Source organism: Quercus lobata, chromosome 12 (genome assembly GCF_001633185.2).
Source record: "Quercus lobata isolate SW786 chromosome 12, ValleyOak3.0 Primary Assembly, whole genome shotgun sequence".
NCBI classification, from domain to species: Eukaryota; Viridiplantae; Streptophyta; class Magnoliopsida; order Fagales; family Fagaceae; genus Quercus; species Quercus lobata.
In genome coordinates this window covers 24,003,365-24,015,083 of record NC_044915.1, presented here as the reverse complement: position 1 = coordinate 24,015,083, position 11,719 = coordinate 24,003,365, and the positions used below count along the sequence as shown (strand labels likewise).

The window sequence follows — 11,719 nt, the reverse complement described above, 5'->3', positions numbered from 1 at the left end:
TGCAAAGAAAGTGACAAGGACTTTTGCAGGCACTTACGAATAAAGAAAGAGAAACAGTGGAGAGAAGTGTAAACATTCATAAGCTAGCTTATGTGATCGATCTTGGCTCCTTTATTTGTTATTGTTTTGTGTCTGTACACTAAGTATGTTTCCTGTTTTAGTCTTTTTTTTTTTTTTTTTTTCAATGTAATTAATAAGCTAACTTTTTCATTAGTCATGTGATCGTTCCAAAGGAGAAAGTCTTTATCTTTTCCAATCAATTATTAGCTTGGGTCCATAATTGAAAACCCTTAATGGTTACATTCTATCTATTTAACACTTCAGATTGAATAATAGATTTGAGATCAAGTCTTGTCTATACTAAAAAGAAATATACTGGTATCTTGGCCTAATAGTTGGGTTATAAATGAGCTAAACTGAACTAAGAATTAGAAGTTTAGATTGTTTATTTAATTTTACTTCAAACACGAGTCAAGTTGGAGCTCATCATCGAACATGCTTCAACTTGGTTCATTTTCTTGTCAAACAAGCTCGAGCTTGTTCATGAGCTACTTAATCAATTTGTTATTTATTTTTCCTGTATATAGTAAAATCATGGCAAAATTTTTTACCCTTTCACAAATCTATGCTAATAATTAGAAAGTAATTAAAGTTGAAATTACTTTATTTGAGCTAATTAGATAAAATTATTTTTGTTTATGAATTTATAAAAGGTAGATTCACCAACCTAGTATTGTTACAAATTATATAAAAAATTTACTACAAATAGTTTGCTTATATTATCAATAAAGTGCAGATAATGATTTGATATCATAAAAACTTATTTGAAAATTTACACAATATAATCTCAAGTCTATAAAAGTATATTTTTAGTCAGGTATGCATATAAACATATAATATCATATAAACTTAAAAGTAAAGAAGACAAATCAATATGAAGGAAATACTATAGTTTCAAACCTTTAATCCCACACATGAATACCATGGATTCTCTAGAGAAGATGTGGAGCTCCTAGATTCGGAGGAAAATGGTGTGCAATGTACCAAGGACTCTCTAGAACCCCGTTTGTTGCTCGCTGCCAAGTTCCTAACAAAGTGAGTGATAAACATTGAATCGGTTGCTCGCACTTTCAAACCCCTTTGGCGAACTCAGAAGGATTTTCAGATCAAGGATATGGGAGACAATACAATGCTTTTTGACTTTGAGGATGAGTGCGACTTGGAGCGTGTGTTGGAGCATGAACCTTGGACTTATGATAAACACCTTGTGATCTTCGAGAGAGTTTTGGAAAATGTTTCCATCAATGCCACACCCTTCAAGTTCAACACCTTTCAGGTCTAGATTCACGATTTACCAGTATATTGCATGACTCCAGCAACACAAGATTCCATCGGAAACTCTCTGGGCAAGGTTCTCCAAATGACAGAAACTGAAGAGGAGGGCGGGAAAGGGAGCAATCTAAGGGTACGAGTGTGAATAGACATAACTAAACCACTTTAGCTGGGTCTGAAAAATATGGTCAGATGGGAAAGTAATAGGGTAGGCTGCCTTGAAATATGAACGTTTACCAAATTTCTGCTATTGGTGTGGTCGTGTAAGTCACGATGAAAGGGATTGTGAGCTGTGACTTCGGAGCAAGAGGACGTTGAGGATGTGGCTGAGGGTGGAAGTGGAAGTGGATTCTTCAAGCCGCAAAACATCCCTCATCGTTAATGGCTCGAATTCCAACAATACTGGGCCACTTAAGCGAAGCACAGAGCCTGGTTTCTCAGGTAAGCCCAGCAAGCAGAGGCATCGGGAAGCTCGAGACCTAGATTCCGAGGAAAAGCAGCGACGACAACCCCATCTGCCACTGTGTCAAGTACTAAAACAGAAAGGGAGGAACGTAACGGGCAGATCCCGTATTTTCAGGCTACATTATAAACCATTGATGACGAAATCGGTTATGAATCTCCCATAAAATCTGCTAATAAATTGAAGAGTTGTAACAAAGTAGTTAATGCAGAAAACAATAACGCCTTTACAAGTACCTCCAATACTCAACAAGACCGACCAAGTTTAGCCCAATCCAAAGGCCCACCATGCAACACACCCTCATCCAACTTGTGGGCCTAAAAATGAGAGTAAGCCCAATAACTCCCCACTAGACTTAGAAATCAATGAAGGCCCTGCTATGAATACAAAAAGTACCCAAGCTACATGGAAAAGAATTATTTGAAGCCCAGACCTAACCAACCATGAAGTTATGTCCCGTGACCTTGCCTCTCGAAGAGAAATACACAACACATAAACCTCAGACCAACGAAGTGCCAAGCCTTGGATGCCATTGATGTGTCTCATCTTTCTACAACGGTGGTGGCTGTGGAACAGCCCCGTCAATGCCAATGAACTACCGCAGTTGGAACTGCCATGGGTTGAGGCAAATACGTGCAATTCCTGAACTCACCGAATTGATGAAAAAGTACGGCCCCACAATTATTTTTCTCATGGAAACGAAAGCAAAAAATGATGTTCTGAAGAGGCTTTGCTCAAAACTTCAGTTTGACAATTTCTTCATTGTTCCAAGAATTAATACAAGTGGAGGGTTAGTTTTCTATTATAAGAATGAGGTGGATCTTCATGTGTTAAACTCTTCACCCACGTACATCGACGCAGTAGTCAACCTAGTTTTGGATGACGCTTGGTGATTTACAGGATTCTATGGCAACCTTGTAATAGCCAACCGGGAACATTCTTGGGCACTACTTAAGCATCTCTGCTTACAAATGGACCTTCCATGGTTATGCATAGGGGACTTTAACGAAATTGTGAAAGCAGAGGAAAACACAGGTGGTGCAAGTCGATCGAAAAGACAGATGGTGGCTTTTAGAGAAGCACTGGACTTTTGTGGATTTAGAGATCTTGGGTATGTAGGGTCTCCTTTTACATGGTGCAATAATCAGTTTAATGTGGCAGTAACTTGGATCAGATTGGATAGGGGAATGGCAACTACATCATGGATAGAGATGTTTCCTTCTGCCCACATGCATCACATAGAAGGATCGCTATCAGACCATACACCTTTATGGGTATGTCGGATGATGAACAAGTCTGATTCTACAAAAGAAGACGTCCTTTCAGATTTGAGGCCATGTGAATGAAAGATGAATGTTGTGGCGATGTAATTAAAAACGCTTGGGAGAGTAGCGTAAGGGGGGGCTCCAATGGAGAATCTTATTAATAAATTTGATGCATGCCAAATACAACTACAATCATGGAGTAGACATTCTTTTGGTAATATTCGAAGGTTACTAGGACAAAAGAGAAAATTACTTGCCCAAGCAGAGTCTTTTTTGATGTCAGGCAGCAATCACGAGCATGTCCAAATCCTAAGGGCTAAAGTGCACGATCTCATGGTGAAGGAGAATTGTTTATGGCAGCAAAGATCAAGGGTGGACTGGCTTAAATCTGGAGACCTGAATACTAGCTATTTTCATAGCAGGGCAAGTTAACGAAACCGATGGAATTTTATTTCCAAGATGGTGTTGGATGATGGGACAAGAGTGGAGGATAAACAAGATATAAGGAAGACGATGGTTAATTATTTCAAAACCATGTTCACTTCGTCAAATCCCACAAACATTGATTCCATCCTGGACGGCATTAATACTAAGGTCACAACGGCCATGAATGCAGAATTGACCAAGTGTTTTACAGCAGAGGAAGTTGAACAAGCTTTGAAACAAATGAAGCCTATGACAGCTCCAGGACCAGACGGGATGCCACCCATCTTCTACAAAGCTTATTGGAGTACAGTAGGGCCTGATGTTATTAATGCCACTCTTTCAGTCTTAAATTCAAGTACAATGCCTCCACTACTAAATCATACATTTATTTCCCTAATCCCAAAAATAAAAAGTCCAGAAAGAGCGAAAGAATTTCACCCCATTAGCCTTTGTAATGTCATGTACAAATTAATTTCCAAGTCCGCAGCCAATCGCCTTCAAAAAAATCCTCCCAAAACTTATATCCAAATCCCAAAGTGTGTTTATGTCAGACCGTCTTATCACAGACAATATCCTTGTAGCTTTTGAAACCCTTCATCACCTAAAAAATAAAAGACAAGGAAAAACTGGTTTCATGGCCGTAAAACTTGACATGAGGAAAGCCTATGACAGAGTTGAATGGGTCTTTCTGGAAAAAATAATGAAAAAATTGGCTTTTGATGATAAATGGATTGCCCTCATTAGCACATGCATTATATCGGTTTCTTTTTCGGTGATTATTAATGGAGAATCCCATGGTTTGTTTCACCCTAATAGAGGTCTTCGTCAAGGAAACCCTCTATCACCTTAATTATTTCTCCTATATGCTGAAGGACTTCATTCCGGACTTCATTCCCTCATTAAGCAAGCTGAACATAATGCAATCAAAGGTGTTTCTCTATGCAAGAATGGACCTAGGGTCTCTCATTTGTTCTTTGCTAATGATAGCCTTCTTTTTTGTCAGGCAAATAACCATGATTGCGGAGCTATCTTGGAAGTGCTTGACAAATATGAGCAGGCATCGGGCCAGCAAATTAACCATGACAAAACGCAGATTTTTTTCAACACCAACACGCAGAGATTAATACAAGAATCCATTAAAACTTTGCTTGGAGTTGTGGCCATTTCCCAATATGAAAAAATTTTGGGTCTTCCTTCATTTGTGGGAAGGACAAAAAAACAAAGCTTTAGCTATATTAGGGAGAGAATCTGGCACCAAATGCAAGGGTGAAAGGAAAAACTCTTATCCCAAGCATGTAAAGAAGTCCTCATCAAGGCGGTGGTACAAGCTATGCCAACTTTCACTATGAATTGTTTCAAACTCCATAGGAGTTTATGCAAGGACATAGAGTCCTTAGTATGGAAATTTTGGTGGGGTTATAAGGGGGATGAGAGGAAATCACACTGGGTGAGCTAGAAAAAATTATGCCTACCAAAAAATCAAGGTGGCTTGGGATTTAAAGACTTGGAACAATTCAACCTTGCTCTTCTTGGCAAACAAGTTTGGAGGTTAATACACAACACTGACTCACTACTCTACAAAGCCAAATATTTCCCACATTGTACAATCTTGGATGATGAGGTTAAGAGGAAAGGATGTTATGCCTGGCAAAGCATATTGAAAGCTAGGGGGCCGTTTGGATTCACAATTTTCATAACTCAATTCTCAGTTTTCATAACTCATAACTCAAAAATGGTGGGACCCATAGTAAAAAGGTTGTTTGGCAAACAATAACTCTGTTTCCATAACTCTGTTTCCATCACTCAATTCTCTGATTTTTGAGTTATGAGTTATGGAAACTGAAAACACATTTTGACTGTTTTCAGTTTCCATAACTCATAACTCAATGGCAATATTATAATTAAACACACATAGAAGACCCACAAACAATACTCAGTCACAACTTTTGACCTTTGACCTTTTTTCTTTCTTTCTTCTCTGGGTTGGCTATTCGATCTGGTTTCTTCTTCTTTTTTTTTTTCCCCCTCCTAGGTTGGCTGTTCAGTCTGGGTTTCTTTTTCTTTTCTTTTTTTATATTAGTTCGGTCTGTTCTGTTCTATTCTTTTTTTTTCTTTAGTACCTAGACTCACCAAACTTGGTGAAAAAAGAAAAAAAAAAAAAAAACCCAGACTGAACAGCCAACCTAGGAGGGGGAAAAAAAAAAAAAAGAAGCTACTTGTGGAAAAAAAAAAAAAGTTGCACTAATGACAGATATGGGACCCACAAATAGTATGAAAAATATTGAGTGATGAAAAGTAAGTGATGGTGCCAAACAGTCTTGGTATTTAGAGTGATGAGGGATAGAAATTGAGTGATAAAAAAATGGTGGCCAAACAGCCTCTAGAAGTCTGGTGCGCACAGGATCAACTTGGAGAATTGGCAATGGGGAAAAAGTCCTAATAAGAGGTGACAACTGGCTCCCTAACCAGTTTTCCAAGCAAGTCATATCTCCTCAAAAAAAAACTTCCCAAATAACACTCATGTTTGTGCATTCATAGATGAAGAAACCACTTGCTGGTTGGAAGAAAGAATCCGTGAAGAACTAATGCCGCATGAAGCCAATGCTATCCTCAATATACCCCTTAGTGATAGGAGGCCAGAAGACACTCTGATATGGCAAACGTCAAAAAATGGAGTGAACACAACGAAGAGTGCTTATCGTTTACTAGCTGACAGTGAGGCCTTGAAGCAGCCTGGACAATCCAATCCAACAGCTAATAATGGACTATGGAAGAAGTTGTGGAGTCTTGACATTCCTAACAAAGTAAAGCACTTTTTATGGCGTGCTAGTTGTGAATCACTTCCTACGAAGAAGAACTTGTTCAAGAGGAAAATAGCTCACAATGACAGGTGCAAAATATGCAATGGTGAAACAGAAGATACTATTCATGCACTGTGGGATTGCTTTGTTCTCAAAGAAATTTGGTGGGAGATGGATATATGCAGGAGTAATCTATCTACTCGGTTCACTTGTTTTAGGGATATTCTAACAGGGATTTTGAATAGCCAAGAACCAAATCAAGCTGAGGTGTTTGCATCTGTAGCTTGGGAGATTTGGAGAAAGAGGAATGCTTTAAGGGTGGGTGATGACTCTATTCCGTGTCCAAAAATTTTTGGGGAAGCCACTGACAGATTGCAAGTGTTCCAAGCAGCACGGTTTGATCAAATTTTAACCATCCAAAGGACAGGTATCACAAGCTGATCCCACCTCCTTGTCCTCTGCTGAAAGTTAATTTTGATGGGGTGGTATTTCAGGACACATACCTGGCTGGAATTGGGGTTGTAAAAGCATCTCCAACAGAGTTTGTATCTCTATTTTTGGAGCATCAAATGTTATTGTTCACACTCCAACAGCTTATCTAACGCCACAGATTCTCCAATTTTTTTTTTGAAATTGCTATAGTAGTTCTCTTAATTGAGAGAACATCGTAACAACTCCAAACCATTATTTTATCTTAAAAAATACCCAACTGAATAAAAAAAAATATTATTTCTCTTTCCTCTTCTCTTCTTTGTTCATCTGTCTCTCTCTCAAACGGTATCACAATCAAAACACAAACACAATAACAGATCAAAAACAAGGGAAAATACAAATTTAATTAGAAAAACAAATCTAAAATCAAAACAAAAACATCAAATCAAGAGCATGAAAGCCTATCTAAGCTCCATCATAACAACAAAGTGAATCAAAAAAAAAAAAAAAAAAAAAAAAAAAAAAAAAAAAAAAAAAAAAAAAAGATAGACAAAGGTCATGTCGGCTGTGTGTGTGTGCGTGCGCACGCGTGTGAAGTGGCTGAAGAGGAAAGGAAATAGATGCAGAAATAGAAGTCAAAAGATCATGCTAGAGAGTGTTCTAGAATCAAGTAGAAATAGACAAAGTAAAAAAAGAGAGAACTTGAGAAAAAGTGAGAGAGAGCTAGAGAGAATGAGATCCGGAATGAACTAGAAAAAGAAAAAGAAGGGGTAGGTAGAGATAAGTGGGATACGTGTGTGGTGGAGAAAAAGCCAAGAGAAAAAAAAAAGTAAAAGAAAAGAAACGTATGGATGTAATTAAGAAAGGAAAAATAATATAAAAAATAAGAAATAGCAATTAAGAAATGCTATCACAATATTTTCACAATAAATTTTAAATAATAAATTGTTATTATTTAATATTGGTGAGTAAAAAAATAATTTCAGTGGTGAGTTCAAATTAGAACTAATAATAACTTTTCACATAAATTTTGTTATGAAAATATTACGTAAAATGTTGTGAACATAACACTTTTTATTGAAAGATATATTTGTTAAAAAAGAATAAATAATGATTAAAAAAAGAATAAATAATGAATGAAAAAATAATATTTAAATGAGGTAGAGAATTGGATAGAGAATCTGTTGGAAAGTGAATTTGAAAAAGTAGGTAATTAAATATAAAAGTTATTGTTTATTTTTCAAATAATACAAAAATTTGAAAAATTTGCTAAAAATGCTCTTATCAGGGACTCTGTAGGCAAACTTTTAAGTGCTTTATCTGAAAAGACCAAACTACCCCCAACGGTAGACGATATTGAAGATAAAATAGTTAAGCGGATTAATGAACCATAACAAGCCACTTGGTGCAATTATAACCCGTTTAAAATCCTTTTAAAACCAATGAAAAAAATTAACCAAACAATAATATGTGGATACAAAAAGGCAACCCATTCCATATTATCTAAGCCTTTGCGCAGCTCTCTTTACTTCCTTAGTTATAATAACAAAAGAGAGGACACCAAGCAACCAGTGATTCAAAAAAAAAAAATGCAGGAACAAGTGGCAATAATAGTTGGAGCGGGCACCTCTGGGCTCGCTATAGCTGCTTGCCTAAGCCAGCAATCAATCCCATACATAATACTTGAGAGAGAAGACTGTATTGCTTCTCTATGGAAGAAATACTCCTATGACCGTCTTCACCTCCACCTTGCAAAGGAACTTTGTGAACTCCCTTACATGTCTTTCCCTGCCTCTTATCCCAAATACGTGCCCAAAAACATGTTCACACAATACTTGGATGACTATGTCTCCCATTTCAAGATTAGTCCTATGTACCAAAGGAATGTGGAGTCTGCTGAGTACAATGAAGTTTCCAAGAGATGGTTTGTGAAGGCTAGGAATGCAAGTTCAGGTGAGGTTGAGATATATTGTGCAAAGTTTTTAGTGGTAGCCACTGGGGAAACAACCAACCCTTATATCCCAGAGGTTGAAGGATTAAACACTTTCACCGGTGAGGTTCTTCATTCTACTCAGTTTAAATCAGGGAAGGATTTCAAAAACAAGAATGTTTTGGTTGTTGGGTCTGGAAATTCTGGCATGGAGATTGCTTTAGACCTTGCAAATCATGGTGCCAAAACTTCCATTATTATTCGAAGTCCGGTATGAAATTAATCTCATCTAACTTAGCTATAATTTTTCTTTCATGGGTCATTGTTATTAAAACAAAAATTAGTTACAGTTCTTTAGGTATTGTAAACTTGTACTACCAGTTAAATTCAACTACATGATTGAATTTAATTGAGGAATACACTAACTTGAATTTTACCCTTATTATTATTATATAACCAGCTTTGTTATAATATAACCATGCAAAATGGTTACAAATACCAAATATTAATTGGATTTATATGCAGATTCATATTCTCTCACGAGAGATGATGGACTTTGCCAGAATTTTAGTGAAGTATTTAAAGCCTAGTTTGTTGGACTCCTTGGTGGTCATGCTTAGCAAGCTGGTTTATGGGGACTTGACTAAGTATGGGATAAGAAGGCCTACAGAGGGTCCTTTCTATATGAAAAGAATGTATGGCAAGTATCCTCTTATTGATGTGGGTACCTGTAAAAAGATCAAGTCCGGAGAAATTCAGGTAAAGAGTTTTGAGTGAGAGAATGGTTGGTGCTTAAAAAAGATGCATTATGTAGTTCATCTTCATGTGTAAATCATGTAGTATAATATAATCTAATCTTCTATCTTTTAAGCTCCTGTTTTTTTTTTTTTTTTCCTTCTTTCTTTTTTTTGCTTTGAACGCTTGTCTATTTGATTCTTCCACATATTACTCAGGTATTGCCCGCAGAAATACTAAACATAAGAGGCAATGACATAATATTCAAGAACGGAAAGTCACATTCATTCGACACAATTGTTTTTTGTACTGGATTCAAGAGGTCAACAAACTTGTGGCTTAAGGTAATGATACTATACATTCGGTCTCATATAGTCATATTGTTAGTCTTTTATTTTATTTTATTTTATTTTGGAGTGTCCCAAAATATAATTATTTTTTAAAAGTCAATAAATATTATATTAATAAGTTTTCTAATTTATCATTTTGCTTATATATTTGAAAGGATAATTCTTTTTTTCTTTTTCTTTTTCTTTTTGAGAAATGAAAGGATAATTCTTAGTTTTTAGTTTTTACTAGTTTTATCTTGGTTTAAAAGAACAATAGTTTTAAAATTTTATACCTTTTAATTTAAAGACAATATATCAAATGATGTTCTCTTGAATTTTCTAAAAAAAAAAATATATATATATATATATATATATATAAGATGAATTTAAAAATGACTAGTAATATAGAAGGGAATGATTATTTTAGAGAAATGTTATATCCACAACATTTTCACAACAAATTATAAATGACAGGTTGTTACTGGTTGTTATTATTAAGGCAAAAAAGTATTCTCAGTGATAAGTTCAAATTTGAACCAAAAATAGCACTTCTCATTATCTTACAGTAAGTTATAAAGTTGTCTAATTCGTATTTTAGAAAGGAAAAGAGCTCGGTCTGCTTCCTAGGTGTGGAGGGGAATTGAAAGTTGCAAAAAAACCCATAACAAAAGGGTATGTGTTACCTAGTGAGGAATGGAGTAGACATTGAGGTTTGGAAGGACCCATAGATTCCGTTTGTGTTTTAAACCTAAAACCAAGTTTAAAGTGATTTGAGGTTCAACCTCTGATGGTGGCTAACGTACTTCATCAACATTTTGGGAGTTGGGATGTGCATAAATTGGTCCAATTATTGATGCAGATTCTATTACAGCCATTAAGAGTATCCCTATCCCAAGCACTCAAAGCTTAGACAAGAGAGTATGGATTGGTGATAAAACTGGTACTTTTTCAGTTTTAAAAATCTGCTAATTAGATTATAAATTCTCAAAGATTTAATCAAGAGCATAGTAGTATGTGGAAAATGCTCTTTAGAACTAGCAATTGAAGAAGGGTTTTTTCTCAATCCATAATTGAATGAGATACTAGGACAATCATGCAAGCATATGAAGATGATGAATAGCCTATTAGGTGGGAGGTGACAGTGATGCAGATTGTTGAGGACATCCGAGCCATGTTAAGGCACCAAAGAAATGGGAATTGAGCAGCCCATAATTTGGCTAGTTAGGGTTTTTCTCATTTAGTTTCTTGTTACTTTTTGCCGTGGAATAAAAGTTTAAAACATGTCCCAAAAGACAATCCACTTTTAAAGAATAAATCTTCAAAGTTTATACAATAACAAACACATGCTAAAACTACATAAATAAAAAATAAAAAATAAAAAAATAAAAAAAGATTTCTTAGTTCTTAATTAACAAATTTTTTTGTTTTGTGCAGGGGGATGATTATCTTTTGAATGAGAACGGGCTTGCAAAGCCCAATAATCCTAACCATTGGAAGGGAAAGAATGGGTTATACTGCGTTGGGCTACTTCAAAGAGGGTTTTATGGAGCTAGCACTGAAGCCCAAAACATAGCCAATGATATTAAGTCTATTATTTAATGTCCTCCAACAAGGAATGAAAATAGAGGACACAAGAAAAAACGGCTACTGTGATATATTCTTGTTTTGTTTGTTGCTTTCGTAGAGCATTAGTGCTGTGAGAAAGCAATGCAAAGCAAGTGAAACTTTTACAAGCACTTTTAAGAATAAAGGAGGACAATAGAAAAGTCTTAAATATTCATAAGCTAGCTTACGTGATCAATCTTGACCCCCTTTATTTGTTATTGCTTTGTGTTTGGACACTAAATTTGTTATGACTGCATCTTTTTAGAAACTTTTTATGGGAAAAGAAAAGACAATTTACTTTTTTGACCCTTTTTATATTTTTTATGAAAGTGGTATCAAAATTTTTCTAAAATGGTTTATTAACAAATGCCTTAAAGGCATCCGTTAATCAAACTCTTAAA

At 35.7% G+C, this 11,719-nt stretch overlaps 1 protein-coding gene across 1 annotated transcript; it reads left to right on the top strand.

Annotated features, from left to right (window-relative positions):
- Window positions 1-8,214: 8,214 nt before the first annotated feature.
- Window positions 8,215-11,514, top strand: LOC115969858 (probable indole-3-pyruvate monooxygenase YUCCA10). Its single transcript, XM_031089490.1, has 4 exons — window positions 8,215-8,920; window positions 9,175-9,408; window positions 9,603-9,728; window positions 11,148-11,514. The coding sequence occupies exons 1-4, from the start codon at window positions 8,309-8,311 to the stop codon at window positions 11,310-11,312; spliced, it is 1,137 nt and encodes a 378-aa protein (XP_030945350.1). The 5' UTR covers window positions 8,215-8,308; the 3' UTR covers window positions 11,313-11,514.
- The last annotated feature ends 205 nt before the right edge of the window (window positions 11,515-11,719 follow it).

Bases quoted from the DNA above. Each gene is read 5' to 3' on its own strand.
- LOC115969858 (XM_031089490.1), top strand. From the start codon at position 8,309: ATGCAGGAACAAGTGGCAATAATAGTTGGAGCGGGCACCTCTGGGCTC. The intron at 8,921-9,174 runs GTATGAAATTAA...ATTTATATGCAG, and splicing joins CCATTATTATTCGAAGTCCG to ATTCATATTCTCTCACGAGA. The intron at 9,729-11,147 runs GTAATGATACTA...TGTTTTGTGCAG, and splicing joins CAACAAACTTGTGGCTTAAG to GGGGATGATTATCTTTTGAA.